Source organism: Mastigoproctus giganteus, chromosome 10 (assembly GCF_048544385.1).
Source record: "Mastigoproctus giganteus isolate SK-2022 chromosome 10, ASM4854438v1, whole genome shotgun sequence".
Lineage (NCBI taxonomy): Eukaryota > Metazoa > Arthropoda > Arachnida > Uropygi > Thelyphonidae > Mastigoproctus > Mastigoproctus giganteus.
Genome location: NC_143584.1, coordinates 170,012,395 through 170,028,408, shown reverse-complemented (window position 1 = coordinate 170,028,408; position 16,014 = coordinate 170,012,395). Strand labels below are relative to the sequence as shown.

The window sequence follows — 16,014 nt, the reverse complement described above, 5'->3', positions numbered from 1 at the left end:
TTCAGTGTTGGGTCCATTGTTGTTTTCTGTATTTATAAATAATATTGATGATGGTATATCAAGCTTAATGTCCAAGTTTGTAGACGATACAAAGGTTGGCAGGGTTGTTAAGGATGCTACTGACACTATGCTACTGCAACAGGATCTGGAAAGGTTGAGCAGATGGGCTGAGAGGTGGAAAATGAAGTTTAACATTGACGAATGTAAAGTACTACATATGGGGAAACAGCAACCGCAGAGCAACGTATGAACTCTGTGGTACTACACTGACAGTGGTAGAGAATGAAAAGGACCTGGGGGTAATTGTGCAGGCAGATATGAAGTTCTCTGAGCAGTGCAGATGGGCTGCAAGAGTAGCTCATGGTGTCTTATCAATGATATACAGGAATTTTTCTAGCAGGGATAAGGAGGTGATTATTCCCTTGTATAAGGCAATGATCAGGCCGCACCTTGAGTACTGTATACAGATCTGGAGGCCTCATTTCAAGAAGAATGTAGAGCTGCTGGAACGAGTACAGAGAAGGGCAACAAGGTTAGTGAACGGAACGAAGGGTTGCTCTTACGAAGAAAGGCTTAAGTTTTGCAAATTACAGTGTCTGGAGACTAGGCACCAGTGAGGTGATCTGATTGAGGTGTACAAAGCCTTGAATGGTTTGAGCATGTTTAGTGCTGATGGGATACTGCCTTTTGCTCAGAATAATCACCTGAGAGGGTATAAATTCAAATTGAGGAAAGACAGATGTAGGATAGATGTGTGGAAATTTGCCTTTAGCCAGCGGGTAGTTGGTTGGTTGGTGGAACAGACTTCCATGCCTTGTTGTAGAAGTCAGTAGCCTAAATAAATTTAAGGCTCAGCTGGACAGGTACTTCGAACGAATGGAGGGGTGAAGTGGGAGGGTTTTTTTTTTTTTTTTTTTGGCTGATGCTGCATAAGCTTGCTTTCTTGCATCATATGCCTCTACTAATGCTAATGAAGACTCCAAAAGTCCACTGCGACTGAACGAATGAAAACAACAAATCCAGATGCTTACAACAGTGTGTTGTTTAAGGAGTATTTGCTTGTATCACTCATTGTTACATCCACCTAGCTTGTAAAAAGAAAATAACTTTCAGTTTCTGTCATAAAACTGCAGTGTTATCCGCGTAGCCCATATTATCCTTTGTAGCCATTTCTATAAAGGATAACAAGATGCTGTGGTTACCTTTTTCCATGTGATCTTAGTAATAGCTCAGCTACAGATTCCCACTATAAAAAAATGGACCAAGAAATAGCTAATAAAGTGGGTCAGTGGATACATCAAGGTTTTATTTCTTTTACTTTTGCCACATGTTTTTGCTTAATGATGATTTTATTTATAAATGCTAAATAGACTTCTTAGGGTAAATTAGTATCGTAATTTTTATTTACTGTAATTTTAGTGAAAGTACAGTGCAAATTTTTGCCCTCCCAGCAACTGATGACAGAATATAATTTCCCTCAATTAATTGGAAGTAACCATAAAACTACATACTATTGTAAATGGGCAGAGTGGAAGAAAGAAATAAGATGTGCCACCACTGCTGAATAAATGACCCTGCTGCAAATAAAATATCTATCATGCAGTGTTTAATCTACTCACTTGAAATTTATTAAAGTTTAGCAGCCAAGAGGTCACCTCAACACAGATCTGGAGACAAGCAACGTTTCAGGTCTTCCAGAGAGCTTCTACTGCATGTCTTTGCAACAACAAAAACGCAATAATATGTTGATTTGTAGTAAATCGATAAACTTCTTCTTGAATGAGGAATGAATGCCCTGTCAAGTGTGTGTGTGTGTGTGTGTGTGTGTGTGTGTGTGTGTGTGTGTGTGTGTGTGTGTGTGTGTGTGTGTGTGTGTGTGAGTGAGAAATAAAACAAAAAATCAATGGCTTCTACAAGCTGGGTTGTGACTCCAATTGTAGGCAGTGGGAAAGAGGTTTATTGTATTAATTTTTTACCAGTATTTCCAGCATATTCTAATAATTCCTCTTTTAAAACTTTCTTTATATTTTAGGTATCTACCACCAGAATGTTTTGTAGTTGGGAAAAACCCCCCTAAAATTTCCTCAAAAGTTGATGTCTGGAGTGTAGGAGTTATCTTCTACCAGTGCCTATATGGAAAAAAGGTTGAAACTTATTGTTAATTTATGTGATGGAATTGATTTTTTTAATTGTGAATGTAATCATTTTACTTAGACTTTTGCTCATGAAACAGTTCAGTAGCAAGTATCAAGCGACTAATGAAAATTTATAAAACAAAAGGAAAAGAGAGATATTTCTCCTTCTGACAAGTTAAATACATAAATAAATGAAACTGTTATTAAGAAGATTATTTTTTTTTATGAACATATGAAAATTTTATAGGCTGATAACTTAAGAGCTGACATGTTGATAGCATCACATATGAATGTTTTACTCAATGTTTTTCTTAGATGTACTTTATATCATTATAACTACACCATATAGGCAGTTTATTAGGAATGTTATTTCTCATAAGGGGAGTGAGTGTATTGATTTAAGTCTCTGGGATAGCATATATACCAGTTGATAGCAAACGCTTCTGATGGTCATATATAGTATTTATAGCTGTTGCAGAAAAATAATTATACTTCATGATAGGTAGTATAATTATTTTGCTACAACAGCTACTTCAGAAACATATTCAAGTACTGCACTTCAAGATTCAAAATAACATGATTTTGTTACTAGATTAGCTTTTTGGATAGGGCTATTTATACTCAGTGACCTCTAGTTGCAGTGGATCTTGAAGTTCCTTGGAATGTTTCTACTTTTGCTAATGGGACAAATTGAGATTATTGTTTCAAAGGAACTGGAGCTCGTAGCTCATATCCATACTGTTTACTTTATATGTAAATGTTTTTGGGCCAATTTGCATGTTGTGCAGGCTGAAAAATCCACAGAGGACCCTTTTTCCTCCACCTGAGATAACTAGCTAAAGCCTTGATTGAGGAGGACTTAAGAAATTCCTTCATTTGTCTGCAGGAATAAAACCACACTTTTTGAAATGAATGGCAGATTGTGATGTATTGTGTCAGCTAAGCTGCAATGGAGGACTGACAATAATGAAGGAGATTTGAAACATCTTGCTTTGTGGCTGATTAGTTTACATTCATGTGACCAGGGCAGTGTGTTGCAATGTGCTCATAAAATATCAAGCCATCTGAACAATGTGGTTCAAATAGGGTGATCAGCAAGGGATCCTATCAGTATATCACTCTATATACTGAAAATGACAGCAGAGCTGTTCTTCCACATGAAACTATAGCTACTGTGTTGTAATAAACTTAAATGGTAGTCACATATATGATTAACATCTGAATATAAGGAGTGCAAGGATATTTGCTAATGCTATCAGGGCAGCATTAGGCATGTCAGGAAACTATTAATCTAAGGAGATATACAAACTAATAGTTTAATAGTGGGCATAAGTTGAGATGGAATTGACCTTTGCATTGCTTCTACTGAGACATGTAGTAGCTAGAAGAGAGAGGGATTTCAAGGTTCTACCGGGTGGATATTCTGGTTTTACTCCACCACAACCAAGTGGTCCAGAAGAGTTTACAGTTTTGACAAGAATGGAATTATTAATGCTCTAGGCATTTCATACACTTGTCAAAATGGTGGCTCATCACCATTCACACTTGTCAAAATGCACACCATTTTGACAAGTGTGTGAAATGCCTCCAGTCTTCATGGTTATGCTTGTACCTAGAGCATCCATTAAACCATCAATATCACTGCAGAAAGGAAGATCACCTGTCATGGATCTAAAAAAAAAAAAAACTGTATTAACTACTTTTGGCAGCTGTAATATCCAGATATGGTTGTCTATTGTGCAGACGAGTTCCATTCCAGTGCTGGATTTGGGTAACTGGGGCACTGACTGATGCACATAAAGTTCCAAATTTATATTCAATACTATTTAACATCTTGTTGGTCCTTGACATTGTCACAGACATTCTCTCAGATATGCCAGACAAACTGTACTTGCTACCTGGGAGTCTAAAACACTGATGGAACTGATATTTGGGTGACATTCAAGTCAAGTGGATTGAATTTTGGCAAAGTCCAGATGGTCTCTGACAGCCAAATCTTCTGCTTGCACCTTCACGATGGTGGGACTGTTAGTAATCCAGGGTATAACCTCCATGCACAAGCACACTGTGGGTGATCACCCAGGTGTGAACCAATGTAAGCAGGGGTCGAGGTGTGTGCCCACACCACATGGAGGAATGCCGCTCCTCTGTTTTGCCAGTCAGTACTAGGTGGTAGATGACTCTCATCAACCAGTGCAATACACCCACTTTGCTTACTGGACGCTTGAAGTGGTGGAACCCATGGTTAGTCTCCAGAGCTAAGTTCTGGTCAACCCTTCTCCATCTCTTCCATCATGCAGTATGACTGATGATGTTTGAGGTTATGATGAACGTCATGGCGAGATCCAGTCTTCCTTACATTTCGAGAGTACAGCTCTAAAACGGTATTCCCAGCCAGCCACTAGTTAGTACACCAGACTGAACCTATTGGTGTCTCTTTAGGAGGCTTCCGGATCAACTAGTATATAATCTTGCTACCTCTGCTCTGCCAGATGGTGACTGGAGGTAGTCGGAGTAGTGTATGTGGGAAGCATTGTCAAGGCCACTTTATGTCAAGGATCTGCGTATATTCTTACCACATATACGCGATATCCAAAAATTTCATTACTTCATACAGCATGTTCTCCCCCCCCCCCCCAACCACTTTTTTCTTACTATTCAATACACCATGGATTGGCCAATTAATAGAGTAAGCTTATCTGCAAAAAGATCTAAACCTCCCAAACAGTTCCTAGTTCATTTCACAAATATACGTGGTCTCAATTCTAATCTCAACGATGTCCATTTCCACTTGCAGTCTTCCAAACCCCATGTACTTTTTCTGACTGAATCTCAGTTATCAGTTGATTCAACTACTGCTCATCTCAGATGTCCAAATTATTTGCTGTACGATTCCTTTCGCCTCAAAGGTGGTACTTGTGCATATGTCCTTTCCGATATTCCCTGTCAGACACTTGGTAATTTGGAATCTCCTCTCTTCGATCTTCTCTGGCTTAAAATCTCTCTACCTCATTGTATCAAATTCATCTGTTGTCTCTACTGTTCTCCCAACTCCAGTAATCACTTGGAGCTCTTTGACTTCCTTTCTTTGCAACTTGACTTTCTCCAGTCCAACTTTCCTAACAGTGAGGTAATTTTCCTTGGTGATTTTAATGTTCACAACTCCAGCTGGCTTCCGTTTTCTAGTCACACCAACCCAGCTGGTCGAGATGCTGAGGCTTTTGCAATTACTAATGACCTTGCACAGATTGTTCATTTACCTACAAGAATACTGGACAAACTTAACCAAACAGCCAACACGCTTGATCTTTTTCTCACAAACAACCCTTCTAAGTACACAGTCGAAGTGAGTGGTCCTTTAGGCACCTCAGATTGCAACTTGGAGATTGTCTCTTCTCCAATGGAGCCATTATCTCATGGCTAATCCCAACCTCGTATTGTTTGGCATTACAAGAATGCAAAATGGGATGACCTCAGATTTCTTTTCCTTGTTTGGATTACTGTTTCAAAACTTCTGATGTCAGTGCTTGCTCAGATTGTATCAGCAAAATTATTCTTGTAGGAATGGAATCCTTTATTCCACACTCCACTTTAAAATCTCCTCCTTTATCTAAACCTTGGTTTTCCAATAAATGTGCTAAGGCTGTTTAAGAGAAGAATGTTGCATATCGTAATTGGCTTGTTTCCAATTCTTCAGTTTCATTTTCTGCCTACACCAAAGCTTGTAACAATTGTAAAGCAGTTATTAATCAGTGCAAACTAGATTTTGAACAGGCTAAGAGTAGAAAACTTGCTTCTTGCCCTAATGGTAGCCGAGCATTTTTAGTCTCTTGCCAAAGCTATTGACCGCAACTTTTGCCCATCTCTGCTCCCACCTCTGTCAAAACCAGATGGTTGTGTTGTCACTTCAGCCAAGGATAAAGCTGACCTGCTAGCATCCCATTTTTCTTCCAACTCATGTATTAATTTTTTTTTTTTTTTTTTTTTTGATTTGGTAGTTGTTGGCGCATCGGCTTCTGTGGCCATATTGCACCTCCCAAGGTTTTTGCAGTACTTTGATCCAAGCCCGAGGCGAGAATCGAACCCGCGACCTTTGGGTTGCCGGGCAGGTACTTTACCCACTCAGCTAGCCCGGTCGGCCACATGTATTAATGATCTTGGTAAAACACCTCCCACCATTCCCAACACGCACCATTCCCAACATGCTCCATTCAATGCCTTCTCTGGTCTTCCATCAAAAGGATGTCAGAAGGATTTTGATGCTAAGAAAGCTCCAGGTCCTGATGGTATTTCTCCACTTGTTCTCAAAACCTGTGCTCCTGAACCTGTTTTTTGCCACCTTTTTTCACTTTCTTATTCCAAAGGTGTTTTTCATTCTGCTTGGAAATTTACTCATATCCAATTCCTAAAAAGGGTGACAAATCCCTCCCATCCAATTATCGTCCCATTGCAATTACTTCTACTCTTTCTAAAGTAATGGAGAAATCAATTAACCGCCAAATTTTAAACTACCTAGAAACCTTCCGTCTGATCAACGATCGCCAGTATGGATTCCGTCAGTGTCGATTCACTGGTGATATTCTGGCTTATGTTACCCATTTATGGACTAATTCTATGGAAAGGTTCGGTGAAACACAAGTAGTTGCTCTTGACATCTCAAAGGCTTTCGATCGTGTTTGGCATAAAGGTCTTCTAAACAAGCTTCCATCTTATGGTTTGTCAACTGTTTTTAGTAATTGGTTATCCAGTTTTCTCTCTGATCGCTCACTGAGGGTGATGGTAGATGGCTCTGTCTTCTAACTTCTCCACTAATGCCGGTGTCCCCCAAGGTTCAGTTCTTTCCCCCACTCTTTTCCTCTTGTATATTAATGACCTTCTTCCATTGACTGGAAATCCTACCCATAGTTTTGCCGATTATAGCACATTGCATTCCACTTTCCATTTTGAGAAACCTTGCCCTGCTCAATCAGCTTCAACTTCTCGAGTATCCGCTACCAATTCCTTAAATGCCGATCTCCAGGTAATTCTCCAGTGGAGCAAAGACAACTTAGTTGATTTCAATCCTTCTAAAACTCAGTCTTGTCTTATACCTTGCAAAAAAGATTCTTCTGCTCCTATGTCTATCTTTGGTGACACTCCATTTATAGCCAAGATAATATATCTCTTTTGCCAATAGAGAGAGAGATTAGAAGTTAGGCACAAGCACATTACAAATATTGCTTCCTCTGCATCTAAAAAAATTTGTTTTCTCTTTCCCTCTCTGCGTTACTTTTCTTCCAAACAGCTGCTCACTCTGTACAAATCGCAAATACACCCTACCACAAAATATTGTTCCCACATCTGGGGCAGTTTCCCCAAAACCTTTCTCAGGCTTCTAGATTCCTTTCAGAAGAGGGCAGTTAGGTTAATTAATGACTCCTCTAACAGAGTCTCTCCACTCTCTGTCTCATAGACGTACTGTTTCTACTGCATGCCTTTTCTACAGATACTTCTATGGGCACTGTTCTGAATTGGCTTCTATAATTCTGCTCTCTCTTTAAAAACAATCCAAACATGTGCCACCACCAGCCAACATCCATTTACTATCCGACTTCAAACTCACAGAACCAACTTTTCATCTTCCTCATTTATTCATTCAACTGCTGTTTTCTGGAACAACCTTCCTTCATACCTATTTCCTGAAAATTTCAGTCTACAGAAGTTCAAGTCTAATGTGAACAAATATCTTCTTTCATCTTCTCAACCTCCAACCCAAGCACGGTACTAAGTACTATAGGTTCTAATACCTCTCGTGTTTGAGGTTTCCATTAAAAAAAAAAAAAAAAAACTGCCATACCCTTCCTCCCACTACTGCATGGGCAGACTGTGTAGTTTGCCGTATTTCACTTTATCCCATTAATGTGTTTCATGGAGTGTGTAGTTAATTGAATTTTAATAGAAATTAATTAATTTTGTTTATAAAAACTATTCAAATGAGAGGAAACAGCTGAACTATTTTGACTTTTCAAATTGGTACCTAATTTGTTTGCAACTATACTCTGTTTTAGATAATAAGATTAAATTTATTGTCTAATTTTTTTATTATTTTTTAATTTTTGTTTTCATATTTATAGCCATTTGGTCATAACCAATCCCAGGCTACTATCCTAGAGGAAAACACTATTCTCAAAGCCACAGAGGTAGAATTCCCACCTAAGCCTGTAGTCAGCAATGAAGCAAAGGTGAGATCACTTTATTGATATAAACAGTTAATAAATTTATATTTATACGAAGGGTTTCCAAAAAGTTAGGTAACACATTTTTTCTTAATAATGGTGAAGGGGAATGAGATGAAACATGGTGGACAGATAGACCCGATAATGTTCAAAAAGACCGCAAGTGCAGTGTTTCGGTACTCTCACTTCACAGCAGATTCCAGTTTCAAAATGGTGGCTACCATGCGAGTGTGGTCCAGAACAGATGTTCGCGAAGTTATTCACTTTTTGAAAGCAAAAGGGTCTTCACCAAATGACATTCGTTGTGAACTGGTTGCTGTATATATCGAAAAGGTGATGACAAAGAAGCAGGTGTGTTTTTGGTGCAATGAATTTAAGGCCGGCCATTTTGACATTGAAGATCGACATCGGGCAGGCAGGCCTTCATCGAGCAAGACAGGCGGCAACATTTTGCGCATTAAGGGCATCATTCTTGAAAACAGGCAAGTGAAACTGCATGAAATTGCACAAATAGTGAAAGTGAGTAAGTCGACTGTTCATGAAATTGTTCATGATGTCCTTGTCTTTCAAAAGGTGTGCTGCCACTGGATGCCCTGACAATTGTCAGAGGAGGATGCCGACCGGGCTAGCCGAGTGGGTAAAGTACCTGCCCGGCAACCCAAAGGTCGCGGATTCGATTCCCGCCTCAGGCTTGGATCAAAGTACTGCAAAAACCTTGGGAGGTGCAATATGGCCACAGAAGCCGATGCGCCAACAACTAACAAAAAAAAAAAAAAAAAAAAACAGAGGAGGACAAAGCAAAACACATGGGGATGTGTCTGGAGAGCCTTTTGCGATACAGAGATGGAGAGGATTTTCTCACTCACATAGTCACAGCAGACGAAATGTGGGTTCATCACTTTACCCCGGAGAGCAAACAAGACTCCATGACCTGGAAACATCCACAATCTCCTGTGCACAAAAAATTCAAAACTGTTCCCAGTGTTTGAAAAGTCATGACCACAGTGTTCTGGAATCGCCATGGCATTCTGTTGATAGATTTCTTGCCGAAGGGAGGAATAATCAATGCACTGCCCACATTACTCATGAGTGGTTGTGCCGTAATCATTGGGAAACTCTGTCACATCCCCCTATAGCCCAGACGTTTAGTATTAGTAATGGCCACATGGCGTAGAGAAGTCTATGGCTTATGCTGCACCAGCCCAAAAAGAAATTTTTTTTTTTAATATATAAATAATAATAATAAACTAAAATAAAAAATACATAAAATAAAATAACATAAAAATAAAACAAATTAATAATAATTAATAAGAGAAAAGGAAATGGACAACCTATGCATTTCCCTCCCCTCCTCCTTTAGATAATTATCCAGCTGATCTTTGAATTTCCCCAGACTTGTCAGCCTCTACCACCCATGTAGGTAACTTATTCCAGTAATTTATAACCGTGACAATTTTGTCCTTATTCATTTTGCTTATGCCTCTCAGAGCCTTAAACACCTCAGTCAAGTCTCCTCTAAGGTGCCTAGTTTCCAAGCTCTGCATCCACATATTTGAAATCTTCCCTCATATGGACGCCCTTTTGCCTATCTCACCAGGCAAATTTACCCATCTTTGGACCCTTTCAAGAAGAACAATGTCTTTCTTAGGTGCACGCTCCATACTTGAACACAGTATTCTAACTGTGGTTTAACAATAGCCTTATATAATGGGATTGTGGCATCCTTATCTCTACTAGCGATTGTTCGATAAATCATCGATAGGACACCATGGACCCTCCTTGCAACCAGTCTTGACTCTGATGAATATAATAAGAAACTGTACAGGGAAATAGAGCAGGCCAGTAAATTAGAGAGTCTTATAATGGGGGATTTTAATTTCCCAGATATTGACTGGAATTTGTGGGTTGGTCACTCACTACCGACTTCCTCCACTACCGACTCACTTCCTCCACTACCGACTTTTGTTCAACTCCCCCCAAGTGTATGTTATTTTGGGGTTACTGTTCCCCAGGTGCAATACCTTACACTTTGCTGGATTAAAGCACAGCTGCCATTTTTCTGACCATCTCTGAAGTCTATCTAGGTCATTCTGAAGAAGCTCTGCTTGGCAGCAACCATTAACTACTCTACCAATCTTTACATCATCTGCAAATTCAGACATTACGCCCTGTATCCCTTCATCGATGTCATTTATGAAAATCAAAAACAACAATGGTCCTAATACTGATTCTTTGGGAACCCCACTTCTTACATCAACCCAATCTGAGGAATAACCATTTACCACAACCCTCTGCCTCCTGCCCTAAAGCCACCCTGCTATCTATCTAAGTATTTTCCCTGTGATTCCAACCTGTTCCAGCTTATAAAGTAACCGCTCATGTGGGACTGAATCAAATGCTTTGCTGAAATCCAAATAAACAACATCGAAATTATTATTCCCTAAGTCCAGCTCTTGAGTGACCCTGTCAAAATAGCTAACCAGATTAGTTAAACATGATTTTCCTTGTACAAAACCATGCTGTGAGTGTCCTTCAGAATTCCATTTCTAAGTGATCCTGAATTCCACTCTTGATAAGTCTCCATGATTTTCCCTACTACTGAAGTTAGACTAACCAACCAGTGATTTCCCACTTCACTCTTAGAACAACCCTTATGTATTGGAGATACATTGGCACTTTTCCAGTCCAACGGAATCACTCCCGAGTCCAGTGATGCTCTCATAATTAGCCTCATTGGTTCAGTGCACTCACTTGCCATCTCCCTTAAGGTTATGGGGTAAATGCTATCAACCCTAGGAACCTTACTGGCCTGTAGGCTCAAAAGTTATTTTCATTAAATAAACATGTGAAATTTCAACATCATTAATTACATTTTTTTCAACTTCACTTCCAGAATTTCTCATCGATGTGAAGGGTTTTTCTTCTGTAAATATCAATGCAAAGTAACTGTTGAGTTCATCTGCAACTTCATCTGGGGTATTTAATACTATCACACATCTATTACATAAGGGTCCAATCTGGTTTGTCCCCTTTTTTGCACTTATATATGTGAAGAATTCCTTATCACCCCTCTTTGCCAGCAGATTTCTCATAATCTGCCTTTGCCAGCCTAACCTTTTCAGTGGCATTATTACAGATCAATTTGTAGCCCCGTAACTTTCCCATTCTGTATTTTTTCTGCTGAAGTAATTTGACAACTTCATTATTCATCCAACTTGGAATCCTCCTCGTGGAGTATTTTTTTTTTAATGTTATATATGCATTCAAGGCTTCTGTGATTAATTTAATGTCTTAAAGGTATAAAAAAAAAAGGTATGCCATAGTTCAATTGTATTTTGCTCTCTGTGAGGTATCTACCCAATTAATAGAGGCCATGTAGCACCTTAAGGCATCGCAGTTTCCTTTCCTGAAATTGTAACCCATTCCATTGCCTTTAACTACTGCTACCTCTTCTTCATCGTCCACTGTAGAACTCCATGATCACTTTCTGCTTCCTGTACTGTCAGCCCTATTATGTCATCTAGTTCATGGGTGATAATGAGGTCTAGAGTATTCTTTTCCTTAGTACTTTCCCTGACATGTTGATACAAATAACAATCTTCTAGTTGATTTAAAAATTTTGTCTCGCATGTGGAGTTTCCTTCCCATTTGTTCTAATCAATTAGAGGCAAATTGAAATTGCCCATAAATAAGACATTCACACTTACTTGCCAATTCCATTTGCACGTAGAGGCTCTCATTATAATCTTCACAATCACCTGGCCTGTAGATTACTCCCACTCTCATTATACCTTTGCTTCCAACTATTTCACACCATACAGATTCTATACTAGCATGCAAAACGTCTGAATCCAGGAAAGCTTTCGTTGCACTCAGACTACTTTTGATAAGAAGCGTGACCCCGCCGTTCCTTCTATCTTCCCTGTCCTTCCTAAATACATTATACATACCGTACTGAAACTCATCATCCCCTATCTTTGGATGGCACTAGCTTTCTGTAAGCCCTATTATGTCAACGTTACTTGTCCTAACCAGAATTTCGAATCCACTCATTTTATTGACGACACTTCTAACATTACTGTATAAAGCTCATTTGAAACGCTTTTGCCCTCAGAACATCTTGCTACTATGTTCTATTGTGGTAACAAACAAATACTCTTGAGATATGTGCAAGAGTTAATATGACCAATACTATCAGATAAACGCGTATCTATATTACCCTTGTCCCCCCAAACTAGCAGTTTCCCTGAACCTTTAAGGTATTCTCAATAATACTGGCAAAACCTTTTGCACCACCTTTGTTTAAATGTATCCCGTCTCTATAAAACAGGTTCCTTCTACCTACAAGTGCAGGCCAAACTGATAGAAATTTCCCCCAAAAGCCTTGCAGAATCCTTCAATTCTTGAGTTAATCCACAAGGTTTTCAGCATAAAATCTCTTATCGTGCCTGGGCAGAATTGCATTAGCATTAGAAGAGGCATATGATGCAAGAAAGCAAGCTTATGCAGCATCAGCCAAAAAAAAAAAAAATAAATAAATAAAATAATGCTCCCATTTCACCCCTCAGTTCGTTCCAAATACATGTCCAGCTGAGCCTTAAATTTCTTTACGCTATCAACTTCCATAAAAAAGGATGGAAGTCTGTTTCACCAACCAACTACCTGCTGGCTAAAGGCAAACTTCTGCACATCTATCCTACATCTGTCTTTCCTCAATTTGAATTTATGCCCTCTCAGGTGATTATTCTGAGCAAGAGGAAGAATCACATCCACATTGAACATGCTGAAACCATTCAAGGCTTTATACAACTCAATCAGATCACCTCGCAGGTGCCTAGTCTCCAGACACTGTAATTTGCAAAACTTAAGCCCTTTCTTTGTAAGAGCAACCTTTTGTTCCATTCACTAATCTCGTTGCCCTTCTCTGTACTCGTTCCAACAGCTCTACATCCTTTTTAAAATGAGCCCTTCAGACCTGTATACAGTACTCAAGGTGTGGCCTGACCATTGCCTTATACAAGGAGATCATCACCTCCTTATTCCTGCTTGAAAAATTCCTGTATATCATTGACAAGACACCATGAACTACTCTTGCAGACCGTCTGCACTGCTCGGAAAACTTCATATCTGTCTGCACAAATACCCCCAGGTCCTTTTCATTCTCTACCACTGTCAGTGTAGTACCACAGAGTTGATATGTTACTCTGGGGTTACTGCCTCCCATATGTAGTACTTTACATTTATCAATGTTAAACTTCATTTGCCACCTCTCAGCCCATCTGCTCAATTTTTCTAGATCCTGTTGCAGCAGCGTACTGTCATTAGTGTCCTTAACAACCAGCCAACCTTCGTATCGTCTGCAAACTTGGACATTAAGCTTGATATACCATCATCAATATCATTTATAAATACAGAAAACAACAATCCCAACACTGAACCCTGAGGAACTCCACGATGAGCAGTGTCCATTGATTACCACTCTCTGTCTGCTCCCACTCAACCATTCCTTTATCCATAGTAGCAATTTGCCTTCAATGCTACACTGCTCCAATTTGTTCAGCAGTCTTCCATGTGCAACAGTATCAAAAGCCTTTCTAAGATCCAAATATATGATATCAAAGTTATTCCCTGCATCCAGTTCCTTTGTGACCACATCATAGTATCCAATAAAATTGGTCAGGCAAGACTTTCCCTTAACAAAACCAGGCTGTGTCTGAGCTATAACTGAAGTCTTGTCTAGATGATCCTGCAATGCTTCTTTAACCAGTGCCTCCATTAATTTCCCTGGAACAGAAGTTAAACTAACAGGTCTGTAATTACCTGTCTTCCTTTGATCCTCCTTTGTGAATTGGAGTCACATTTGCACATCTCCAGTCCATGGGTACCTCCCCTGAGTCCAAAGAAGCTCTCATAATTATGGCTAAGGGTTTGCTTACTTCCTTTGCTGCCTCCTTTAATATAACTGAATAGATCCCATTCACCCCAGGTGCCTTTATTATGTTTATCTTCAACAAGTTCTCCTCCTCTTTCCTCTCAGTTATTACAAAATCATCTAGCTCACTGCCAGAGTTTAAATCACCTCTAGCATTCCCCTCCCTGAATAACTCCTCATGGGTGAATGTAGATGCAAAATACTCATTTAGTTTGTTAGCCACTTGAGCAGGATCATCAACATTTGAACCATCAATATCCAGTGGACCAATCTGATTCATACATTTCCTTCTCTAGTTTACATTCTAGAGTTGTTTTTCTTTACATCCTTTTCTTTGCCTGCCTCATCTCCTTTGTGACTTGGTTACCGAACAGCTTATATCTATCATAGGCTTCCATGTCATCCATTATGTATCCCATGCATTTTTCTTCTCTGCCGTATGTCTCATTAGTTCAACTGACATCCAATTAGGCCTAAACCTTGAACAATATTTCTTAGTTAGTATGTAAAGCCTAGTAGCGTCCAAGATAAATTATTTGAATGCTTCCCATTTTGAATTTGCTGTTGGTCCCACCATATAGAATTTAAATGTCTCAGACCACCATAGTCTCCTTTACAAAAGCAAAAACCCTTCCCTTTACCCCTGATGGTAGTTACATCTTTGAGTAAATCCTGCTTCAGTACACTGTGATCACTGCCACCTAGTGGTTCCTTTATCTGCAGATTCTTAATGCATGAAGAATCACTACTGATAATCAGATCAAGAGTATTACTCCCTCTAGTTGCCTCCCAAACATGCTGATGTAGAAAACAATCATCCAATAAATCCACAAAAGCCTTGCTAGTGTGTGTGAGTGACCAACCCACAAATTCCAGTCAATATCTGGGAAATTAAAATCCCCCATTATATAAGACTCTCTGATTTACTGGCCTGCTCTATTTCCCTGTACAGTTTCTTATTATATTCATCAGAGTCATTAGGCCTATAGCACACTCCTACTCTCAATTTTGATCTCCCAATGCTTATGTCACACCAAACTGACTCGACACTGCACTGTCCAGCGATGTCAACTGGCTTCACTTCCTTGGATTTTATGTTTCTTAACTAATAGCATAACCCCTCCTCTCTTCCTATCCTGTCTATCCTTCCTGTACACATTGTACTCCCCAAATTCCAGTTCTGCATTCCTTATATCTGTGACACTATGTCTCTGATATCCCAACAATACTGCCTGATGTTTTGAGCAATTTCTCAACTTCATCAAATTTATTTCCCAAACTTTTAGCATTGGTGTACACGCAAGTATACATGCACCTGTTCCTATTCTTAGCTACCCTAACACAACCCATGTGTTTACTTGTCCCGCAATGACTCCCAGTAGTCTCTGAAATACCCTGCATCTTGTTTTCCAGGCTGCTGCTCATTCCAATAGAAGCAGTGCAAGAATCACTTTCACGTCTGCAGACACATAGACATAGCGACACATAGATTTGCAGACACATAGTTATTGTCGTTTGTTTGTTGCTTTGGTTTTTAGGAACATTAGCAACTAAGGCCATATTGCTCCAGGATATGCGGTGGTCATTCCCTGACCTTTCCGCATCCTCCGTATTTGGTGGTGACGGGCTCGAACCCCAGTCTAATCAAGAAGCGTGTGCTATGCACTGCTGCTCCTTCCCACCTGGCTACGGAGGTGCCTATAGTTGTTGTGACCTAACTTGCTATATTTCT

The 16,014-nt window shown here is 39.5% G+C and overlaps 1 protein-coding gene across 8 annotated transcripts in view; it reads left to right on the top strand.

Moving 5' to 3' along the window:
- The window catches only part of Tlk (Tousled-like kinase), a 651,915-nt gene that overhangs the window by 624,288 nt on the left and 11,613 nt on the right, over positions 1–16,014 (top strand). For all 8 annotated transcript variants that reach the window (XM_090383577.1, XM_090383580.1, XM_090383576.1 and 5 more), the window contains 2 exons: positions 2,033–2,144; positions 8,249–8,356. In XM_090383577.1, coding sequence (XP_090239703.1) covers positions 2,033–2,144; positions 8,249–8,356 — 220 coding nt within the window. The remainder of the gene's footprint in view (positions 1–2,032; positions 2,145–8,248; positions 8,357–16,014) is intronic.